The sequence below is a fragment of the Neolamprologus brichardi genome, chromosome 20, assembly GCF_056152115.1.
Source record: "Neolamprologus brichardi isolate AB-2024 chromosome 20, ASM5615211v1, whole genome shotgun sequence".
NCBI lineage: Eukaryota > Metazoa > Chordata > Actinopteri > Cichliformes > Cichlidae > Neolamprologus > Neolamprologus brichardi.
This window is the reverse complement of record NC_142123.1, coordinates 5,749,217-5,773,688: the sequence shown is the minus strand read 5'-3', so window position 1 is coordinate 5,773,688 and position 24,472 is coordinate 5,749,217. Positions and strand designations below refer to the sequence as shown.

General features: G+C 41.0%; 1 protein-coding gene across 4 annotated transcripts in view; it reads left to right on the top strand.

The window, feature by feature from the left end:
- Positions 1 to 24,472, top strand: part of LOC102795338 (band 4.1-like protein 1) — a 50,714-nt gene that overhangs the window by 6,926 nt on the left and 19,316 nt on the right. For all 4 annotated transcript variants that reach the window (XM_035905471.2, XM_035905470.2, XM_035905472.2 and 1 more), the window contains exons 2-3: positions 11,653 to 11,741; positions 12,023 to 12,172. In XM_035905471.2, the coding sequence (XP_035761364.2) occupies positions 11,670 to 11,741; positions 12,023 to 12,172 (222 nt within the window). In that variant the 5' untranslated portion in view covers positions 11,653 to 11,669. The remainder of the gene's footprint in view (positions 1 to 11,652; positions 11,742 to 12,022; positions 12,173 to 24,472) is intronic.

Below are 24,472 nucleotides of genomic sequence, written 5' to 3'. Positions count from 1 at the left end.
GTTCATTATACAGTACACGAGGCAGCATAGAGAGTTTTTTTTTAAAGCATGCAAAATGTATTTGTATTTTATAAATGGTCTAGCAGCTGGAGGCATTTTCTACACGGTAAAAATTACCGAGCTTCTTGTGGCTAAGTAATGATTTCCAGATCTAAATATGTAAAAAGAAAAAAAAAGATGTATGAACTCATGTTTCCTTACAGCCAGACCACTAACATGGACATCACCTAAATTAAATACGAAGTCCATAAACCCAACAGAGAAGTAACACTGGGGTGTCACTTTTATTTTCCAAGAATCCTCACGCTATTAGCTGCAGGTGTGTCACTATGGTGAATTACTGGTCCCTCTGCACGGGTGACATCTAATAATAAGCACTGAGTGGTTTGTTGTTGGTTTTTTTTTGTGTGCGTGTGTGCGTGTGGGGGGGAGGGATTACCTCCAAAAAAGTGCCAGAAAACCATTAAGCTAGCAGCACAATCCAGTTTACTCCTTGAGGATTTCTTGCACACTTGAACAAAAGGAGAGACCTGAATTCATATTAATAGGCAAGAAAATGTTTCTCCTAAAACACTGCACAAACAGACAGGTTGTATTTGTTTTAGCAAAATAATATTTCATCTCAACTCTAAATTGATGTATTACAGAATTAAAAAATGAGTTAATAACTCAAATCTAACAATCTGTGAATTCAATTAATTGAAGTGTTGCCCATCCCTGCCTTTCATTTATATAACTTATATTAATCCTTCTAGTATCTATGCAAATGTTTTCATATGTATTCTTGAAGGACATCTTTAAATGCTTTTAAGTACCACCGATGAAATTCAAGGTCAGTTTCTGTGTAGGCTGCAGGCCACATGCTACAATGCTGGAGTTTTTTTTTTCTGTTTAGAGAACCTTTTAAGCATTTGTGGTCAATTTTTTTTCCATGCCGCTAAATCACTGGTCTGTATGGAAACACATTACATTTGCAAGTAAGGCCGTCAGTGCAAAGAAGTAAAGTCTGAACCCCTCGGGGGATGTTGCAAGAAATGCTTGAGAGGATGGTGCATTTCTTCCAGAGATAGCGACACCGGATTTGATTAAATTGAACTGGGCGACTAGGCGTCTTTACTTATTCAAGTAGGCAGGTCTGAGCTACATATTTAAATGCTACCTTGGTCTAAAACTTGAAAAACAGAGCCGTTGGCAGCAATCCGCTGTCACAGGCACACCTTATGTTTTTGGAAGTATTTCTTATAACAGTCTATTGTTTTGGTTAAAACCACAAGCATGAATTTAAAAATGTTTTTTTTTAGTACAGGATTGTGAAACTTCCTTGAGCTTCTTTGTTGCAAAAGAAAAAAAAAAACCCAAATCCCAAAACAAGTTTCTTGCAGAGCTTTGATATTGTAAGCAAAAGAAGTGCTGATGACACTGTTTGCTGCTTTTGTCACTGATTTGTTCACACACTAGACTTATTTTTTTCCCAGTATACTCTGGAGGAAGACAAACACTTGACGCTGTTAGCACATGCACAATTTCCTGACAGCATACTGTGCTTGAGAAGTGAGAGGAATCCACAAGCTGTCATTCCTGTGCTTCCCCTGCTCTGCTGTGACATATTTTTGAGACGCTGTATTTGACAAATTTCTTCTGCCCATCTGCAAGTGAAGGATGGGCCTGTGGGCAACTAGTGCCTGCCTGAAGACATTAGTTTTGGGGCGCTTCTAAATTGACAAGCTTTTTGAAAAACTGGCGTGAAGACGAATGAACTCAGTCAGGTTGCAGCAAATGGCGCATTGTGGACATCATTTTGCCCTAGATGATCAGCCATCATGTGTTTTACTATCTGGCAATTTATCTGAGCTGCCCTGCTGCAGATGATGAGTGCTCGGACTGTCACGTTGTCTGCTTTTTGCTTCTTTTTGTTGGCGTGAAGTTAATACGCTGCAGTTTGAGACTTTTTTCAGCTGAGTGAGTTTGAAACGCTTGCAGTTGATCCAAGCATTCGCTAACACATTTGAGGTGCTCAGTAATGATTCCTGTGTGGACTGGAATGTAGCACAGAGGAAGTAGTCTCCAGAGATACAAAGACATGGTGAGTGAATTCTGTCTGTATATGTGTACGTGGGACTGTGAAGATTGTGGGTTTGACTGTGGGAACTTTGCTTGTCTGTCTTGTGGAAGAAAAGAATTTCAACAACTGAGTGATAAGGTAAATGCAGCTAATCTTATTGATACGTGCTGTGTTTTGGAACACATTTAAGTTGGCAGTGTTTCTTGTGCAGACAGAGCATATTTCATTTGAAGATAAGATCTTTTCTTTTTGGCAGTCAGCGCTACACTTAATCATAGATGTTAGATGTTTCTCATCTTTAATTTGTTAGCCAAAAAGAAAACGTATTTCACAGACATGTCAAATGTGATTTAAAAAAGAAACCACAAAAGAGGGCAGCACAGTGGCACGGTGGTTAGCACTGTTGCCGCACAGCAAGAAGGTCCTGAGTTCAATTCCACCATCAGGCCGGGGTCTTTCTGTGTGGAGTTTGCATGTTCTCCCCATGTTTGCGTGGGTTCCCTCCGGGCACTCCGGCTTCCTCCCACCGTCCAAAGACATGCAGTTTGTGGGGATAGGTTAATTGGATAATCTAAATTGTCACTAGGTGTGAATGTGAGTGCGACTGGTTGTCTGTCTCTATGTGTTGGCCCTGCGACAGACTGGCGACCTGTCCAGGGTGTACCCCGCCTCTCGCCCTATGACAGCTGGGATAGGCTCCAGCGTCCCCTGCGACCCTGAAAAGGATAAGCGGATGGATGGATGGAACCACAAAAGAAAAAAAACCACAAAAAAATAACACAGAAATGCAGAAGCAAGAACAAGTAAAGTCAACTGTCTTGGACCATATATAACATCTAATGCCGTAAGAGCTACCCTTGGAGGTATTACTGAAACTGAATTATGGTTCCCAAATTATTTGCAATTTTACTGAGAGTTAACAGTTACAAGTCAGCCGGATAAAGATGTAGCTTCATCCTTATCAGAGGATAAGGATGAAGCAAATATATAAGGTCTATATATCAGACTCACTTTGTATTGACAACAGTAAAATGCAAATACCATGCAACTAAACTGAATCGAAACATCCCATAGCTAATGTTTTAAGACAAATACCTAATAATATACTGTACCTTTATGAAGGTCAACAATTCTTACTGACATTATTTGCCTTTAATGGTCATTAAAATAAATATTGTTACATAAATATGTTACCTGTTAAAGTTCAGAACAGTACAATTAGAAAAAGGCTGGAAGATTTGCCAGGAAAAAGCTTCTTCCCTCTAAAAAGATCCTGGCAGCTTATCTTAGGTTTGCATCTGAACAAACCACAAGACTTCTGGAACAATGCCATTTAGACAGAAGAGACCAAAATGCGCAGCTCTACGTTAGGAGAAACCCAAACATAGCGTATCAGTGCAAACACGTAATGATGAAACTGACAGCTAAACTGGCTGAAACCAGGTCATGCAACAGGGCAGTGCTAACAAGCACAGCAGCAAATCTACAACAGAGTGGCTGAAAAAGAAAAGAATCAAAGTGTTGCAATGACCCAGTCAAAGTCCAGACCTCAACCTAATTGAAATGCTGTGATGGGACCTTAAGAGAGCTGTGCATAAACAAACCTCTGCAAACTTGCTGCTTAAGGGTTTTCTACTTGCTTTTGAAACTTTTCTTCACCAGGCGACTAAAGACAGAAACATCAGAAGACTCATTTTAGACATTTTTAAGATTATTTTCTTTTTACACAACACTCTCAAGAGAAAGGGAATGGAAAGGAAGTGTGTGAGATGGATTTGATGCGTTTATTATAGCAAAAACTCAAGTTACTACAAGCAGTGTAAAACAGGTCATTATTAGTGACAATCCCATGGAGATCATTTTACCATTTTATTCTTATGTTACCTGCAGAGCTGTGGAGCTGAAGGTAAAAGCACCTCATTCTTTTTAGTTTCTGCTTGACAGGTTTATTCTGACTTTCATTACTTTTATAATGATATACAATCCAGTGTCCACTGCCTGCCTTGCAAATAGCAAACGTGGTCATGAAACAGCAAGTTTTTACAGGACTTTGACAGCAACAACTTGAAGCAATCATGTTTTTTTATCAGTTGATTAAATTGTGGAGGAATTCTGACCCACAATGTTACTTCAGTTAACGGAGGTTCGCAGACATCCACCACAGCATTTGATTTAGGCTGAGGTCTGAATTTTGACTGGTCCGTTGCAACACTTACATCCTTTGGCAGATTTGTAGTTGTGCTTGGTCTCATTGTACTGTTGCATGGCCAAAGTTTAGCCAAACTTCAGGAGTCAGATTCATCAGGAATCCAGAATAGTATACAGAGGAATTAATAGTTGACTCAACAGCAACATGCTCATGTTCTGTGGCTGCAACAACAACAAAGCCCACATCATGACCCTTCTATCAGCAGAGGTTTGGGATGAAACAATTGTGAGACCCTGCTTCACCTTATCATGTGACCTGTTGACAGCAGGTCCCTGAGGTCATGTGACCAGGGCTTGCTTGCTGTCCAACACACGAGGCTGAAAACAAAAGGCGACAAAGCTTTTGGAACTGTGGCCCGCAGATTGTGGAACTCTCTCCCTTTGAGCCTGAGAACTGTGGACTCAGTCGTCGCTTTTAAAAAACAGCATAAAAACTCATCTTTTTAAACTTGCTTTTGGTTGATTTTTATTTTTAGGTTTTAGCTTCTGTGAAGCACTTTGTGATTTTTATCTTGAAAGGTGCTATATAAATAAAGTTTTACTTACTTACTTGAGATCACCTGTGAGCAGTGTTTGAGGTGCCTGGGAAGGGATCTTAAAACTGGATTGTAGATGGCAGACAGTTGATGTCGTAAGAAACCCCTTTTTTTCAAAGATTGCTGCTCACAGTAGACATAGATGGCCTCTTTAACTCTTCTTTCAAACCATCCGTCTCCTCTGTCGATTTTTGGGCACAATTGAATGAGGCAAGGTCTCACAGTGCTTTTACCCGAAACCTCTGCCGATAATGATCCATGCTTTTTTTCACACTTTGACTCATGTGATGCAGCACATAATCAATAGTGGGTCAACGACCCCCCTAAGGGACAGCTCCCACTTAGGTTTAAATACCTGGGACTCTCCACCATTTGGTTTTAGGACTAAAGAAGCTTCTCGGATGAGGGGTGAAACATCTTCAAGTTTCGCTTTCTTTCCAAGCTCTAGATTAGATTATGTCCAGACATTTCCACCACTTTCATTGTTCCAGATGTTCCAAACCTAAGCCATACTGCCATGTTCTTTTTAGAGAGAAGAGGTTTTTATCCCGGTAACCATTCCAAACAACCCATACTTGTGTTTTTGTACACCGTATTGATCATGTGACTTCATGGTGATGGTGTAGGATCAAGTAAATAAGGCCCCACCCACACAGGCCTATGTGGGTGGGGCTTCTGTGGTGCATGGCCATCTGACAGCATGTGGATCATGACTAGTATTACAAAGGTGCAACATACTTTACGGCAACATTTCTCTATTTCTGTCTTGCGTTGCACATTTTCAAGTTTTACTACAAGTACAAGCACAGTAGTCAGTGAGTATTTGTAAACAAACATGAAACACTACAAATCAGACACCAGGAGGTTTTTGACACTGTACCTTCTATTGATGTGATTTCACTCAATAAGAGCCAGCAACCTCTAGGAACCACAAGCACCCATTTGGCAAATACAAAATATTTCCTTGCAGCTGGTGGTTGTATTGTGCAATACGTATTACATAAGCATAGCACGCTCTGACCTCTGCCAAAACATCTACTTTTATAGATGTGTTCACATTCGTTAATGATCATTTTAATTAGCAGCTCCTGGCTGCTTCTTACCCTCTCAGTTCCTATGAAAGCAGTAAGGGTGTAGAACTGCTCAGAGTCATGTGAAAACATTCTTTTCCGTACGAAAAGAAAAATGGTGAAGATAATGAGGCATGTCAGTATCTGACAGGATCAGTAGTACACTGAAAAAAAGGCCATGTTGGATTTACTTGATTCAATAGTGGACATTTGTTGCACACAAATGTTTTGCTTTGGCAGAAACTTAAACAACTGAGTTAAATCAACACAACTTTTTCATATTCAATAAACCTGTGCATTTTGTGTTTCTAAAACGCGATTGAAACATGTTCAGATGAAGTAAGTTGAGCTCTTTGAATATTTTAATCCTTCACAATTTTGTCATTTTATTTCAACACTATTCAATAACTTTTACCCCAATACTACTTGGTCACTTAAATACTACATGTTGTCTTCATATTACATAATGTTCAACAAAGTCTAGATCCTGGTTACCATAAAAATTGAATGGATTTACAATGACTACCATCCTCTGGGTTGCAGGAGAGCTGGGAAATAACCCTGAAGTGATAGGTTACGAGGCAGGGTACACCCTGGACAGCTCACCAGTCTATCACATAGAAACAAACAACCATTTACACTTACATTCACGGACAATTTAGAATCATCAATTAACCTAGCTCTAATAGCTGCATGACTTTTAACTGTGGGAGGAAACCAGAAGACCCTGAGAGAAACCACTGCAAACTAGCCAGAAAGTGGATTTGAACCCAGGACCTTCTTATTGTGAAGCAACAGCACTAACCACCATGCCAACAATCTAGGAAACACAGGAAAGCTATGATTTCCTGTGTTTGATGCAGAATTTTTATGTTTTTATCCTTGACAGGTTAATCCACAATAAATAGCAATAGCATGCACGTGGTGTGTGTGTGTAGTTCTCTGCCTCTTATAACTCCACTGATTTTCCTGCAGTTTGAAATCTTGTGCGATCTTGTGAATTTCATGAGTTCAGCAACTAACCACTCTTACTAGATTGTATCATGTCATCTCAACAAGAACAAATTAAGTTTTTGAATTCCATGCAAATCCTACATGATTTAATTACGTTCATAAAAACATGAAATTATTGTGTTCAAATTACAAGGTAGACTTTTTTAATGTAACAACCACCCAATTTACTGTTTTTGGTATACCAAAAAAGAGTGCGAGACTGAAATCCTGTGCAGTGTCGCGGGATTTAACATTGCTATATTATTGACTTACTTCACTTGAACATGATATGAACAATTTAATCTACCCTCTCTGCATATCATGTAGTTTCTACACTATATAGTTACACCTAACTTTAAAGCATGAGGCAATTGTGTTAAATACACGCAAGATGCTTACATAAATCCAAGAGCTGGCCAATCCCTTTTTTTCAGTGTACAGCACTTTGGGCCTCTGCAACCTTAGTTAGTTGTAGGTGCAGTTGTTTGGTAAGCCTAGAAAAACATCTACATCACACCCACTTCCACAGACGTGTACCACAGTGCCCACATAATGCGAGTTTAATAGATAACTGTGGAAGCGGAGAGGAAGAGCTGTCTGGGATTATTTTAGTTGTCTGACTCAAACAAATGCTAAAATCTGCAGAACAGTGATATCTGTGAGTACTAGCGTACAGTACATTAGTTATATAACCAACATAAGCACTTTTCCATATTCACTGAGTTTCTGTTTTCTTTCAGATTAATTCAGTCACATGCTGTCCAGTAAATGTTAAAGTATAAATACCACAAATTATAAATAAGAAAAGGTATTTCTGTAAAGACACAAGTTATGTAAATGCAACTATTTTTGGAGGCCCTCAGTCCTGAACAATGTTTTCTGAGCTTCTGAGCTTCACCTGCCACATACTGTCATAGTTCACAAAGACGTTCCCTGACGCTCGCTGTTTGAAGTTCAAGGACCAAAGAGCCCCAGATGATTTTGCAGAGAAAGACCTTTAAAAGCAGTCTGTGTGAAGATGCTGACTGTCATTGGATTTTTGTGTGTAAGAAGCAGCAACGGCTCACACCTCACACACATCTCAGCCTCCATCATCTCACTCACACAGATGATTAGGTGTGCGGAGACCAGAACTGATGTGGACTTGCGGTGATTGAATCATAAAGTGACCCAAATGAAAAAATTGATTGGCCTCACAATCATGATGTGTGTGAAATGAGCGGCCTAAAGTCTCTGACACTGATCTATTAGGATTCCTCTCAAGCTCGCTTGTGATTCACAGACACATTGTTCTGACAGCTGCCTCATGGGGATGACATTCACACTGAGTGCGTGTATGACAGTGGGCAGATCTGATTGGCTCACGTGAGTGGATGTACAAGTTGGATTATATTAGAAATAGATGTGAGAGTAAAACAATGGACTTGGGGATTTGAAGCGTCTTCAGTATGTTTCTGAGTACAAAACAGCAATTGAATCTTTTTTTAAAGAAGATTGTATTTCTAATAAGAAATGTCTAAGAAGCTCATCAAATAACCCTGAAGCCTCCTATTTGATTTGGAGGTGTTTGTTACATGTCATCCACCTTTCTGTCCCATATTTCCTGCCTGCACTGTCTGAACAGAATTTTTTGTTTTGTTATTTATCTGCCTGCTATGTGTATTTATGTCTGACTCTGACGTCAAGGCTTTGCATTAATATAAGTTGTACAAGGCAAATTTCACAAACATTGTAGAAAATACATAAATCTGAACAATGATGTTGTTACCCGTTAGCTATATTGAAGCCAAGAGGTAAGTCAGCTGCTCACAACAAGGTTAACACGAAGAGATGACGCACACTTATACACCCAAAAAAATAATTCATTGGATGAACGTAATTTTATCTTGCCACTTATATTCCATCTAAACAAATCATGTTATATTAATCCATCTTGATTGTGTTGTGTCAACACGATATATGTGTGTAGGTTTAACATAATATTAACATTAACATTCAATTAATTTGACTTTTGTTCAATCAACATGTTTGCACAACGTTAGTCTAATTAAATTTATTTAAATCCATCTTATATTGTTTAAACACTTTGGCACATCAAAAGTCAATCTTGTTACATGAACTAGTAAAACATTTGTTTGTTACACCAATGATAATCTTGTTGAATGAATGAAATGTAACTTATGTCTGTAGTACATGTTGTATTCATATTAAGTAATGTTCAACAAAAAAAAATTCAATGGATTTACAGCAACTTCCAATCCACCCATTTTCTTATCTTTATCCGAGCTGCGGAAGTGATAGGACAAGAGGGACAGGGTACATCCTGGACAGGTCGCCAGTCTATCATACAGAGACAAACAATCTTTGCACTTTAACACCTTTGGGTAATTTAGAATAACCAGTTACCCTTACAACTGCATGACTTTAAACTGTGGAGGAAACCAGAGTACGCAGAGAGAACCCATTGCAAACTTCGCCACATTGTGGATTTGAACCCAGGATCTTCTTGCTCTGAGGCAACAGCACGAACCACCATGGCAGTAATCTGTCAATACAGACTTAACAAAAGTAGGAAAGCTATGCTTGATGATGCTTTATGTTGTTGTCCTTGACAAGTTAAACCTTAAGAAATAGTAACAGCATACATGTGGTGTGGTTGTCTGCCTCTTGCACTGATTTTCCTGTGGTTTGACATCTAATGATCTAATCTAGTAAGAGTGGTTAGTTGCCTGGATCCAGCCACTCTTACTAGATTGTATGATGTCATCTCAACAAGAACAAATTAAGTTGCTGAATTCCATGCAGATGCTACATGATTTAATTACGTTCACCATGGAAACATGGAATTATTTAGTTCAAATTACAAGTTTGGATCTTATACATGTGACAACCACCCAATTTCATTTTTTTGAGTGTACTTTGAACCTGTTTAGAAGCGCAGTGAGCTTACAGAAGTGTCTTTGGACCGACCGTGGAAATAAAGCTGGAACTCACTGAGAACAAGTTTGAAATCAAAACCTTCCTGCTATGAGTGAAAATGCTAACCGGTGCCCTAATGTGAGTACATTTTGTAACCAATTATATTATTATTCATTAAATAAACTAATTAAAAACCTGCAGGCCCTTCAAAGTTGTGGAGATTCACTGCATAGAGCGCGTGACATCTGCAGCCGTCCAAGAGCCAGACTGCACTCCTCTTTGATCTGGCTTCATTATGCAGCGTGAGACTGACCTATCATGAAAGCTGAGACATGCTGTGTTCGAGACTCCAGAATTGTAAACACAGAAGTGTCATCAGGCAGCTGGTTGAGGGAAAAAATGCAAATTAGTTCCACCAACTCTTTTTTTTGTTTTTAAAGAAAAAAATACTACTGTACTGTAATACTACCACCACTTTAATGGTTTGCAAACACTTTGCTGGCCATTAAAGGACCAAATATACTTCTCTTCTGCACCTTTATACTATTTATCAGTGCTTCACATGCCTCTTTTTCACTAATCCCTATTCTTATTAACTCTACTATAACTATAACTATAACTATACTAGTAATGAATATTAACTGCTGCATATTCTGGAGTTTCTTAAGTGGGAATTGTTACATTACAGAGTAATGTATGCACTCCTTGCTTGCAACCGCCATCTTGAGATTGAAAAATTGCAGCGCAGTACTTCAAGATAAAGAATATAAAGAGTCATCCCTAATAACTCTGCAATTATCATCATGTATGTTTGAGGTCAGGGGAAAGGAGGGACATTGTTAAAACTCGGCACTGATACTGACCCGTCGCAGTCTAAATTAGCTCAGCTTAAGAACTTAAACAGCTCGTATTTCTGTAGAAATTTTCCAATTTAATCTTCAAATTTTAGCCTGCATCTAAAGCTCACATAAAGCCATGACCCCGTCCTCACCTTTCAGAGTAAAGCTATAGTCTCCCTCAGGGCTTTATCTTACCTAATTCATTCTTCTTATCTGTAACACCCAATCTGAATATGAGCCATTTTCCTGTACGTCACGTGGAGAAAAAGCACTGTGCAGGAGTCAAACTGGGTATAGCCCTGGTCACCTTCAAATGACAAGCTCTATCTGTCTGTAGCTCCCCCGGATATTGTAGCAGCAGTCTTGTATGTTAACTCATCTCTTTTCCTCTTTCTGGTCTCTTTCGCCTCATAACCTTTTTTCTTTGCTACTTTGTCCTGTCTCATCGTCAGACCGATATCAGTGTCCTCTTTCCCTCCTTTCACCTTATTTTCTTTCTCATTCTCCTATCACAGTGTGTCTGTTGTCCTGCGTGTTGCTGCAGGACTCTCTGGTTGATGTAATTTATGCTATCTCCTTTGCTAGCATGAGAAGGAGCGTCCTGAAGCCAAACGCTCTTCATGCAGAGTGCTCCTGTGGGAGGCTGTGAGCCAGCACTGACTGAGCTGCCCCTTTTTTATTTTTTCTCCTCCCCGTCAAGATCTCTCTACACACAATCCAATAACCATACACATTAAAAACAATGGTCATTCTCTGCAGTCGTAAAGGATAATTAAAGATACCAAACATAGTAGCTGTCAGCTGCACAGGAAGTTGAAATAGATGCCTGTGGTTGTTCATTACACCAAAGTCCAGCTTAAGTGAAGATTCAGAATGCTCTGTGCAGTTTTGCTTACATCTCATGAGTGAAATCCATCAGGACTCTATAGGCAGTTTAGGCTTTTAATAGCAGTGAACACTTCACACTGGTTTTTGGAGCATGAAGAGATTTGATGTTGACAGAACATGTTTATGTGTGGTTGCAGGACTGTAATCCATTTCTATGACAACAGAGAAGGCTTTGGCTGGGGAAATGAAGACTGCGATGGAGGGTGACGCCAGGAGAACCAATCAGGTGGGAGCACAGCTGTAGATCATTTTATTCAAGCCTCTCAATCACTCAGGGGCCTTCCGGCTTTCTCGTTGATATGCAAGGCAGTGAGCCCATCCTGCCCGTGCCACTAACTTAACATCTTAGAGCAGCGGCTCACACGACATGCATTTGATGACTGCCTCATATGATCAAATAATTTAAGTCTTTTTTAAGGGCAAGACTAAAAATTCAAACAGTTAAATAAAAGATAAAATGCTAATTTTAAGCTCACTCACTGAGAGATAGGATTCTCCCTCTCCCAGGTTCCAGAGGACCAGGGGGATATGGATGATAACTCAGAGAAGACCCCCAGCAAAGCCTCCAAATCCCCCCAGAAAAGCTCCAAGCGGCCCAAGACCGTCCCCGTCAAAGTCACCCTACTTGACGGCTCTGACTATGAAACCGCAGTTGAGGTATGCTACTTAATTTTTATTACTGAGAAGAAAATGATACGTCAGGGGGAGAAAAACCAAGCAAATCAAATTAAAAAGAAGCCTAAATGGTAAAAATCTGTCTTTACTCAGCTTTGGTTGGTGTATCAATAGAAGCAAAACAATAATTTAGTAATGAACAAAAACACGGTGGAAAAAAATCAAGACGCACATGAAGCATCTCACTTACAAATGACTCAGCCTTTCCTTTATGGAACAGATCAACTAAAAGCATCAGATTTGTAGGAAGAGATAATGAGATTGGTAATGACATTATCTGATGTTGTCCTTGCTTAACATACAGCGTAGCAGTCTGACTGTCTGACTACACAGTCTGCCTTCAAATGCAATGATTCCCGTATTTTGGCTAAGCTGTTGTTGTTGACTCTTAATGCAGATTTGTCATAGTAGCAAAAAGGGGTCTCATTCCTGCCCTTCATAGTAGTGACCTTGCTCTACTGGAATGTATCACACTCCTGTTACTTCATTTCTGCCATTTTTGCTTATTGGTGATTATCACAAATGAAAATGCTCCCACCCTCCTCTCTACTCTAAATTATTTCTATTTTACTTAAGTCCAGAGTACTTTACTTTGATAGGCTATTTACTGCTACATATGACCTTGCTGTTGCGGTGCTCTCAGGTATTATTTGATAGGTACAAAGTTATTATCTTTTAAACTCATCTTTTCACCTTCACAGTGAAAGACACTGCTTCCTTCCTAAACTCTTAAGTATGTGTTTCACCAGCAGTAATTCTTCAAAATATGCAGAAAACGGATCAGAAAAACGCCATTTTAAAAGGTTGCTTTGCAGCGCCGTTGACATGCAGTGTGGCTGTTTTGCCGTGCTTGACAACTCACATGCACGCGTGATTTTTGCTGTGCAAATTATATTTTTATATATATTTAAAAAGCTAGTGTTTGAAAAAGAGCTCTTGACTCAGCAGACCACACTACGTTACACCTCCATAGGATTTAGTCTCCCTTGGTAATACGTGCTACTGAGTCAGGAAATGCAGCACTGTTGCTATTCTCGCTGAGAGAAGGAGGAGACGGATGGATGGAGGTGAGACAAGCTCCGCATTGTGGGGGACAAGGCTTCGGTAAATCGTGACTCAGTAGCCTTGTGTGTTGGTAAATAGATGATTCTAACTCAGTGGATCCCCATCTATTTGAATTTCACATGCTCGTCATGATCAAGTGTTGCAGAAAATTAATCTGCTCGCTGACTAAACTGACTTCTGAAGGGTGTCAGAGGAGGTGTTTTACACCAGCGGGAAACCCTGGGCAGGAATCACAAAGCTGTTTGGAGCCCCACTGGCACCTGCTGCTGATCGAGTGTGTTGCGGCTGAGAACGAGGTTCCTGTCACCCTCAGTCATGTCAACTGCATTCCTTTTAAAGCTTACTGCCTCCCACCTGACCTCACATATTTTACTTAAGGGAGCCAACGAGCAGAGAAATCTGTCAGAAATCCCGGTGTGGCACACACACACACATAGATTTAACTCCAGCTTAACCCGTCCATCTTTCCTTCTGTCTTAGTTACGTGCATGCATACGCACACACACATTTCTTCAGGTCATCTGGGCTGTGACACTAGAGGTAGTGGGCTTTGACGGGAAATCCATGCAGGTGACAAATGAGCGCTCTTATGTTTGACCGGGGAGAAAATGGAATGGGAGAAGGAAAGAGGAGGAGGAAAAGATGAAGAGTGGGGTGGGAAGTGTATGAAAAAGATGGAGAGGAGATAGATACTGAGGGTGCTGGTTGTACTGTTATATGGATAGGAGTGTGTGTATCTGTGTGTTAGCAGTGCATAAAAGGCAAACAGGGACAGAATGATGAATGCAGGGAGACTTCTTCTGTAATTAGAGTCACGATGTCCACCAAGCAAACCGACCGTGATAATAAAAAATAAAAAAAAAGAGAAAAAAAAGGGAAGCAATTTTAACTTCCTACTCATATTGATGTTGACTAAGCTCAGTTATATAGTTCTGCTTTAACAAAAGCTGTACTATTAAAGCAAGAACTCCACCGCCGGCTTATAACACTTCACTGCCTTCAAGATCACCCAAACTCCCTATGTTTTAAAGCCATCTCAAACAGCTAGGTTTTGGAATAAAAATCCAGTTTTACCCAGATTTTAACCACTTAAAATTCCGCTATACAGAATACGCTCTGCTGTTCCAACCCAACAAATACTGTTAATTTTCACGGTCAACCGCATGAGATTGTGAGTTTGAAAAGCTGCTCAGGGATTGCTTTCCTGTACTCAGTGCAGTCTCTGCTGACATTTCAAGAGCTCATGCTGCTCAGACTTGCTTTGTTTTTGCATTATCTGAATAACTGCAATATTTTTAAAAAGTCTTCCATTCAATTATCCCATACTTCCACTGTAGAAATGTAGTTCTTGTTCACATTAGCGAAACTAAACTCTCATTCAAATAACTTCAAATCACAACAACAGTAGCCTCAAGGCTGTCTGTATCGTAAGGTAAAGACCATACAATAACACAAAGAAAACACAAAACCTCCCAACATAATATGACCTCCTATGAGCAAGTGCTTTGGTCTCAGGGAGGGGTGGCCGGTTGGGGGTGAATCTAACTTCAGAAACGTCTGGTATAAACTGTACACCTATAGTTCAGAGTTTTCGGAAAAGAGCAACTCCAAAAACAACCATCAGCTCATGAATGTGAGGTTCATGTGGTTGACTCGGTCAAACCAAATAAAATATTCATGACAGTAGGATCAAGCTCTGCCCCCGTTAGGAAAGCTGAAAGCTCATCTGCAGTGTATTCTCCATCGTTTCTTCTAACATGCAGCATGACGCAGCCCCTCACTTGCTCCTCTAGACAGGTTGGAGTGAACTGTGGGTGGATGTCACCCACATCCACCTTTTCTCTTACCACACTCTGCGTTATTAACTAATTCAGTAACAGTAAATGATGAGTAACCTTTCAGAGCTTCAAAGATATCACAGCAGCAAGAACCAAAAAAAAATTGGACTTTACTTTGGTTCTTGCTCAGGTAATTTATGCAGCTGCACAGCAGCAAGTATGAGCAGTAGTGCAGGAACAGTCATTTTAGAGATGGGTAGACTTTACAGCACACAGGAGGCTCTGGAAGTGATCGTGCACTATGAGTGTGAAGATGGCACCTTATCCTCTTCTGAGGACTCTGAGGCTGACATCGAGGAGGCTTCAGAGGTAGAAACTGTGGATGGTGTTTACAGGCTAAAAAAGGAATCTTTTCAAATCTGCAGGGTGCTGCAATGTTAAGGCAGTGTGACTTTTGCATGGATAGAAAGAGAAGTGCTGGCAGCACCATGTGGGAACCCTATATGCAAAGACCACAGTCTGTCCATTTGCACCCTCTCCTGTATCTCAGCTGGAGACCCTCTTCTTTAAAAGGGGTATAATCCAAAAACTATAATTAATAGTTGCTATTTATATTTCCAGCTGAAGTAGTCTTAAAAAACTGTGTGATTTAACCTCCTACGACCTGGCATCCACATATGTGGACATCACATTGTGGGTTGTCTAGACCACAATACTAAATTCTGCTCTGCAAAGGCCTGATATCTTCTTCTCAGAAACTACATCAGGTAAAAAGATAATTCTTTGTTCTTACATTGAGGTCCCAATCAGCCCAAATAGCAAAGAGAAATTAAAAATGCATGCCATGAAAATATTCGAGTCTTAGGAGGTTAAAGTGGGAAAAAATATTACTATATAATACTTTTAAAGTATTGTGAGAAGGTGGCATTTTTTGGGGGGTAGGACCTCAAATATCAATTTTTGAAAAAAAAAATATGACACTGTACAAAGAATAAAAATGCATGAAAATTAATGTTGCTGACAATCACTGACCCATCTGAGGGCCTAATAAAAATAACAATTAAAGTTAAAAAATTATTACTATATAATATTTTGTATATTTTGACGGTAAGGTTGAGGGTGAATTGTTGAAATTCACTTTGCATGTTTGAGAGTTTTCGCATGTGATATTTGTTCAAATAAGCTGTTATATGCACAAATAAGAATTGTGTACATGTGTTTGTTACAAGAAAATGTTACATGCTGAATTAGGTTACATAACTGCTGGCAGCATGATGGTGCAGCAGATAGACTGTTTCCTCACAAAGAAAAGATCCTGGGTTCGAGGCTGGTTAGAGACTTTTCTGTATGTAAGCAAAAAAAAAATCTTGCTTGTGTTCTCTCTGTGCCTGCATTGGTTCACTCCGAGTACTCCGGTTTCTTCGCCTTCCTGCCAAAGACAAACATGTTATGTTAACTGATGATGGTAAAATAGATAGATATGCACAAGTGGCCTGTTTAGGGTGGACTCAACCTATGACATCTGGAATAATCTCCAGCCTTCCCCCAAACTGAAATTGGATAAGTGGAAAAAAATGGATGAATAATATTTAATTGTGCTCTTTGCTTCCCAATTCAGCTGTATAGATTCCTTGGTGATTGTTAGAGCAATTTCAATGCGATATAATGTGGGGGGACCACAGAATGCAGTAAGAGAAAGTTGGCGAGTGATGTTTTCACTGAAGTGCTCTATAAGAGTGCATAACCAGAGAACTGGAAATGATTATCTGTATTCGTGATGGAGCTGAAAAAATGTCTGAATCCTGTCTTCAGCAGTTTTTGTTCATACCTTGTGGGGAAGAAAAGAGAAGTCTGTGTCACACATGTGTGACTTTGTAGTAACCCGCAGTGTTGTACCACTTGCTTGAACTTGGAAGACTTTCAAATACTTTCAATCTATATTATTTTGTTGCACTCACTCCACCCTCCTTCCAGGATCTTGGGGTGCAAAAATTACTTTTTATAATATTTGGCATTTTTCAAACAGTTTTATAATCTTGGCTGTGCGGCACGAAAACACTTCCACTGGAATAGTTGGAAAAATGAGCATCCAAATGGGAAAATTCATGCGAATGCCCACTCAAGTAAGAAAAACAAGATTAGAAAACTCTGAGAAGTGAGTCATACAGAAAACATGGCAGATGGAAGGGAGTAGTTAGGTGATAGTAGGAAAATATTGAATAATGGTGCACATACTGCACAAATCATTTTTTGCTAACATGATATTAAGTTGTAACTTTTAGCTAATGCCTTCACAAAGTGTTTAGGTATTACTGTAGATTTGCTAGTGGTTATAAAGTGGAAACAGCCGACAACCCAAGCAGTAAAATACAACACTAATCAAAACCTGAGAATCTATGATGCCACAGGGGTGGCTGAAGCTCAGGTGGCAGAGCAAGTCAGCCACTAATCAGAAGGTCGGTGGTTCGATCCCAGGCTGCCTCCTGGCTGCATGCCAAATATCCCTGGGCAAAATACTAACCCCATGTTTGCCTACTGGTGGTGGTCAGAGGGCCCGGTGGCGCCTGTGTCCAGCAGCCTCGCCTCTGTCAGTGTGCCCCAGGGCAGCTGTGGCTACAATGTAGCTCGCCATCGCCAGTGTGTGAATGTGTGTGTGAATGGGTGAATGACTGAATGTAGTGTGAAGCGCTTTGGGGTCCTTAAGGACTAGAAAAGCACTATACAAATGCAGGCCATTTACCTTGCATCGGCTGTTAGTACTATTAGCCACACAGCAACCACGCTATTTATCAGAAAATTTGGACTGATTGGATACACTGACTGGCGTTAGCTGAGGTGAAACCTAGTGATATAGTCACTTGTGTTAACCTCTACCCATCAGTCGCCCATCAATTGCATAATGCACAATATATAGTTAGGAGCTGATGTCTGTTTGTAAAGCTCTACAAAGGAAATTTAGCACAGAGCATGTAGCCCCGTGGCAATGACACCATGCTTAAGCAGAATGCTAACTGGGTAAAAAGTTGGGTGGAAAATAAAAGGGAATGACAGTGAAGTTCACCATCAAGAGAAGGAAGCATGAAAAATACATAAAAGTTTTTTTTTTAAATGTTTCCCTATGAAACAGTGACTGGAGTAGACACGTTCCTTACTTTCAACACTCAGTTTCACTTCAGCTCACAGAAGTTTCACCTGATTAGAAGACTATCCCACATATGTGGAACGCATGGTCCACATATTTTCGCCACTGCCCACTAATGATAGCACACAGCTACAACAAAAGCTCTCTGCAGCACCTATGGACTACCAACGCACTGCCATGCTGCTCGCTTAACATTAAGTATACACTTTAAATAACTGTGTTATAAGAAATTTGTTTTACATGATAAATAAAAAAGCTATAGTAACATGTTTTTCCTGTGAGGCTGTTACATTAACTTCTCTTTTACTGTTCTGCCAGTTGATTTCATGAACTTTGTTGGCACAGATTTTGCACTACAATACTGAAAATCATATTAATAGAGCATCTATTTGCCATTTCTTAGAACCACACATAATTTTAAATGTCATTTTATGCTAATAAATGGTACTGGTGTTTTACTGGAAAAGTCTATTCTTCTTAAGACAGAAAACAAACAGAGCATTGTAAAATGAATGAATGAATGAATGAATGAATGAAAGCCTTTATTTGTCACATACAGGTTGCCCTGCTGCGAAATGGAGACCCCCCCCGACCTTACACACAAGACACAAACATTACATGGGGTTACAAGTCGGAGATAGGTAGCGTTACAGAAAAACACCGAAATGTCCACACAACGGGAAGGTACAAGAGGAAAAAAAGAGACCTCCCCTCATGCTGTGCTTCCATGGTAGGACAGCACGAGAACAGGAAACAAAAAAAACTCCTCTGCACAAAAAAGCACATGAATGTCCACGTCACAACATAATAAGACATAACAAGCCACAGGGTTGGGTAGGGGATAAGGACTAGCCCCAGGCAACACAGCAGCAATCCTTCCACAGCGCCGTCTCTTGTACAGCGCGGGCCCAGACCTGCCTCGTGTTCCCGGGGGACAAGAAGCATCGAAGGCGTTGGAAAAAGGGGGGGGGGAGATGAGTGAGTGCTTATCAGTGTAAGTGTGTGTGTGTGCGTGTCCATAGTTCAGCTGAGACAGTGTCCTTCGCCCTATCAGGCTAAGTAAACAGTCCTCCAGCCAATCCAGGTGTCCTTGCATGGGATGGGGAGAATAGTCATATCACAGTCGTTATCAGGGAGTGTTTGTCCGGCTTCAGCCTTGGGCCTATACAGCTGGCGCCGTGGTGGTGTCTGCATTTTCATCCCGAATTTGTTGATTTCCTTTCCAAACGAGCAGCTCACGAGAATTTTCAAGCTGATCAGTAGCGATAGCTGAAGCTATACCAACTCTGGCCACATCTTTACCATTTCCCTTCAGCTTTTTGATTCCACAGTTCAATGGATTTTCTTTCTCCTTGCCAGCCATTAACCCATTCACCCAAACATGTTGCTCCTCGTGCTGTTTGCATGGGTGAAGCAATCAGCAAAGGGGATTTCTAGGATTAAGCTAAATGGCTGCTAACACAAAAAGGCCACAGAACTAGCTACAGAGATGTGATTGAATCCAATTGGAACAACAACAAAATCTCATCAAGAGCATCTGAATTGATCGCCATGCTTAGGGGACCACCTGAGGTGTGTGTCGCAATTTCATTTTGTTGGGAAATCGAATATATGCACTAGCCGCCGCCCCTCTATCCCCCCCCCAAAATAAATAAATAAATCTCACTGACAGCACCCTCTGCCTGTTAATCAGCGTAACGGTCTTTTGCATTTGATGTTTGTTAAGCAAGAAATTCATATGAAATTGAAAGGCAAGAAGCAGAAATAGCACAAAAACAAAAGGCTCTAGAAGCTAAGCGCAGAGAAGTAGAGCGACTTGAGACTAAAAAAGCTGAATGCAGCAAAGGCTCGACAGCGGGTGTATGAACAAAGTGAATGTTCAGATGAAGAAATACTTCACCACAGATCTGACAAGAAAAGTGAAGTCAAGTCTGAAAACAATGACCAGCATATGAAACGGTGTTCCTCGCCACAAAATGTGACGCCGCAACGAGAGGTGAGCACAGAAGATCTGGTCAAAGCATTTGCAGTGTTTCTTAATGCAAGTCGTCTTCCGGTACCAGAGCCAACAATATTCAGTGGCGACCCTATCAGATATAATGATTGGAAAATTTTCTTTCAGTCTCTGATCGACAGGAAAAATATACCAGTTGAAGAGAAGACTTATTACCTGAGGAAATATATAAGTGGACCTGCAAGGAAGGCAATAGAAGGTTACTTCCCGCTTGGCACAGAGTCTGCATACTATGCAGCATGGACAGTTCTCGAAGAGAGGTATGGCAATCCCTTCCTCATAGCAAAGGCCTTCAGAGACAAACTTGACGCATGGCCTAAGATAAGCTCTAAAGGCAGTATGGAACTTCAAGCATTTGCTGACTTCCTTTGCTGCTGTAAGACAGCCATGTCGCAAATGAAGGGGCTTGAAGTGCTCAATGACTGCAATGAAAACCAAAAAATGCTTGCAAAACTTCCAGATTGGCTGACTTCAAGGTGGAACAGAAAGGTTACAGAAGTGCAAGAAGAGACTCACACCTTTCCAAGCTTTAGCCAATTTGTAGATTTCATCTCACGGGAAGCCAAAATTGCCTGTAATCCCATAACATCTCTCTTTGCTCTGAAGCCAAGTGAAACTGAAGGGGCAAAAACAACAAGGAACAGAGGCAATGGAGCAAAGGTGCTAGCAACTAACTCAAATGAAAGGATTGTTAGTGCTAGTTGCGTGTACTGTGAAAGGTCGGGTCACAGCCTACTTAAGTGTAGAAGGTTCATAAATGAGAGCATTGTTGGGAGACTAAAGTTTGCTCAAGACAAGAAGTTATGTTTTGGCTGTCTGAACTCTGGTCATCGCTCCAAGGATTGTGAAAGCAGAGAAACCTGTGACACATGTAATAAAAGACATCCAACATGTCTTCATGACAATCGCACTAAGGAAGAGAAAACAAGGAAAAATCAAACCAAGAACAGTGACAGGACAAGACAAACGAACTCAGACGTCTCACAAGACAACAGTGTCACACCAACAACAAGTGAAGCAACTTCTAACAGAGTCACGCAGAATGTCGACGACACTCACACATCTTCCTTTATTCCAGTATGGGTGTCAACCAAAGGTGAGCCAGAGCATGAAATTCTTGTGTACGCGCTCCTTGATACACAGAGCGATACAACCTTTATCCTTGAAGAAACGGCACAAGCTCTGAATATCAAAGGTGAATCGACTCAGCTAAAGCTCACTACCATGTCTTCAAGAAACACAACTGTGGCCTGTCGCAAGCTCTCAGGTCTACAAGTCAGAGGTTTCTACTCAAATAAGACCATTTACCTACCGGTAACATATTCCAGAGACTTTATTCCCACAAATCGAGTTCACATTCCATCGCCTACAACAGCTAAGGCATGGCCTCATCTTGAATGCATTGCAAGTGAGATCAGTAGGCCCAGTGGCTTTCAAGTGTGACATTGAACGCATGTTCCACCAATTCCATGTGCATGCTTGCAACCAAGATTACCTACGGTTCTTGTGGTGGGAGAACGTTGACCTTCAAACTCCATTCACTGTCTACAGGATAAAGGTACACCTATTTGGAGCAGCATCTTCTCCAGGTTGCGCCAGCTATGGCCTCAAGCATCTTGCAGCTGAAGGGGAAGTTTTGATGAAGAAACCATCAAGTTCATCAAAACCAACTTCTATGCTGATGACGAACTAGCAAGTGTTAACACTGAAGATCAGGCAATACAGCTGGTTAATGAAGCACGCAAACTCTGCAGCATGGGCAAACTTCGGTTGCACAAGTTCATCTCAAACAGCACCCAAGTTCTAGCTTCGCTTCCGAAGGAAGAATGCGCTGCAGCTCCCAAAGATCTAGATATGGCACTCAGTGAGGCACTCATAAGTACAAAGAGCACTTGGCGTACAATGGTGTGTGGCATCAGATTAATTTCAGTTCAGAGTAGTTGTTAAGGAAAAACCACTCACCAGAAGAGGAGTATTGGCCACAGTCGCCTCTGTGTTCGAGCCACTTGGGTTTGTGTCACCTTTCATTCTGCTGGGAAAGCAGATCTTGCAACAAATGTGTCGAGATAAACTCAGCTTGGATGATAACTTACCTGACAGACTTCTGGCCTGGGAAACCTTGCAGACGTAAATGTTCACAGATGCTACATTCCTTCGAACTTCAAGGCACAGCACTACGAACTTCATAATTTTTCTGATGCAAGTGCATCTGGATATGGAATGTGCACTTACCTCAGAGCAGTAAGCACAACTGGTGAAGTCCACTGCTCATTGGTGATGGGAAGATCAAGAGTTCCACCAACCAAAGTCACAACTATACCTCGGCTTGAGTTGTCGGCGGCCATTGTTGCTGTGCGCACTGGTGACATGCTGAAAAAGGAATTGGAAATGGAAATTTCAGAAGAAAGGTATTGGACTGACTCGAAGGTGGTACTCGGATACCTCAGCAATGAAGCCAGAAGATTTCATGTGTTTGTTGCAAACCGAGTGGAACGCATCAAACAAAGCACAGATTCAACCCAATGGAGGTATGTAACTTCCGAAGATAATCCGGCGGACCACGCCTCAAGAGGCCTCACAGCAGAACAACTTGTAGCATCAAACTGGTTCAAAGGCCCAGATCTACCTGGTGGTGAAATTAAGGTGGGAGAGTTATCAACCAGTGACCCGGAGGTTAAGAAGGTTCAAGTCCACAAGATACAAGTGGAGGAACAAAGGTCCCTGTTAGATCGCCTACACAAGTTTTCCGACTGGTCGAGAATGATTAAGGCAGTTGCTAGACTCAAGCGGTATGTGAAAGGAGCAAAGGATCACAAGAGTAGATCACACGACATCAGTAGCCTACAAGAGAGAAAGGAAGCAGAGTTAACGATCATAAAGATGGTTCAAGAAACAGCCTTTGCTCAGCAAATAAAAACCTTGCAACACCATGATGTGATGCAGATGAAAGACAAGGTTAACAAGTTACACAAATTATGTCCATTTCTTGATGACCAAGGCATTCTTCGGGTAGGCGGACGCTTAACACATGTAGCTTTGCACCCCAATGTCAAGCATCCTGCAATCCTGCCAAGAGGCAGTCACGTGTCGGCATTACTGGTCAAACATTATCACGAGAAGACATACCATCAAGGACGAGGGATCACCATGAATAAACTTCGAGCTAACGGATTCTGGATTCTTGGATGCAGCAAGATTGTGTCATCTTACGTCTATAAATGTGTAAAATGCAGAACGTTCAGAAGGCGCACAAAGCAGCAGAAGATGGCAGACCTCCCAGAGGATCAGATGGAGACCACACCGCCATTCACCTACTGTGGGATGGACTACTTTGGTCCTTTTTATGTCAAAGAAGGCCGCAAGGAGCTAAAGCGTTATGGTTTGCTAATCACTTGCATGTGCTCCAGAGCAGTGCATCTTGAAATGCTTGAAGATCTCTCTACAGATTCCCTCATCAAGTCCTTACGTGCATTCATAGTCATCAGAGGTACAGTTCGCCAGATAAGATGCGATCAAGGTACAAATTTTGTTGGCACTAGAAATGAGTTTATTGGAGCATTTAAGGAAATGGATCAAGCCAAGCTAGGGAAACTGGACTGTGAGTTTCTCATGAACACCCCAGCATCTAGTCACATGGGTGGTGTCTGGGAAAGACAAATTCGCACCATAAGAAGTGTTCTCATGTCCATTCTGGAACAATCAGCCAAACAACTCGACAGCTCCTCTTTGAGGACATTCCTGTATGAAGTCATGGCAGTGATTAATAGCAGACCATTGACTACTGACGTTGTCCTCCTGAAGGATGAGATAACTCCACGCAACCAGTAGAAGTTGGCAAGGATCATTGAGGTGTATCCTGGAAAGGATGGAAAAGTGAGGAAGGTGAAATTACTGCTGAGTGATCCAACCCTGGATAGAGCAGGAAAACGTACCTCCAAACCTGTGCACCTGGAAAGACCCATTCAGAAAACAGTCATTCTGATGGAAGCGGAAGAAGATTCTCCACCGCACTCTGCTTAAAGGATAATTCATGATGGTTCATTCAAAAGCCGTTCATTAGTTCATAGGCAATACTTTATTCTTTAAAATCACAAGTGATTGGTGGGAGTGTAACGGTCTTTTGCATTTGATGTTTGTTAAGCTGTATGTCTGGATTTTGTTCTTTTGCGCCCTCTGGTGGTGCAGTGCTGCAGTTCACAGTTAGCTCCACACATGGAGAAAATATCGTTGAAAGAGTAGAAATAATTGAGAAAGAAGATGGAGGATAAGGCAATAAGGCCATA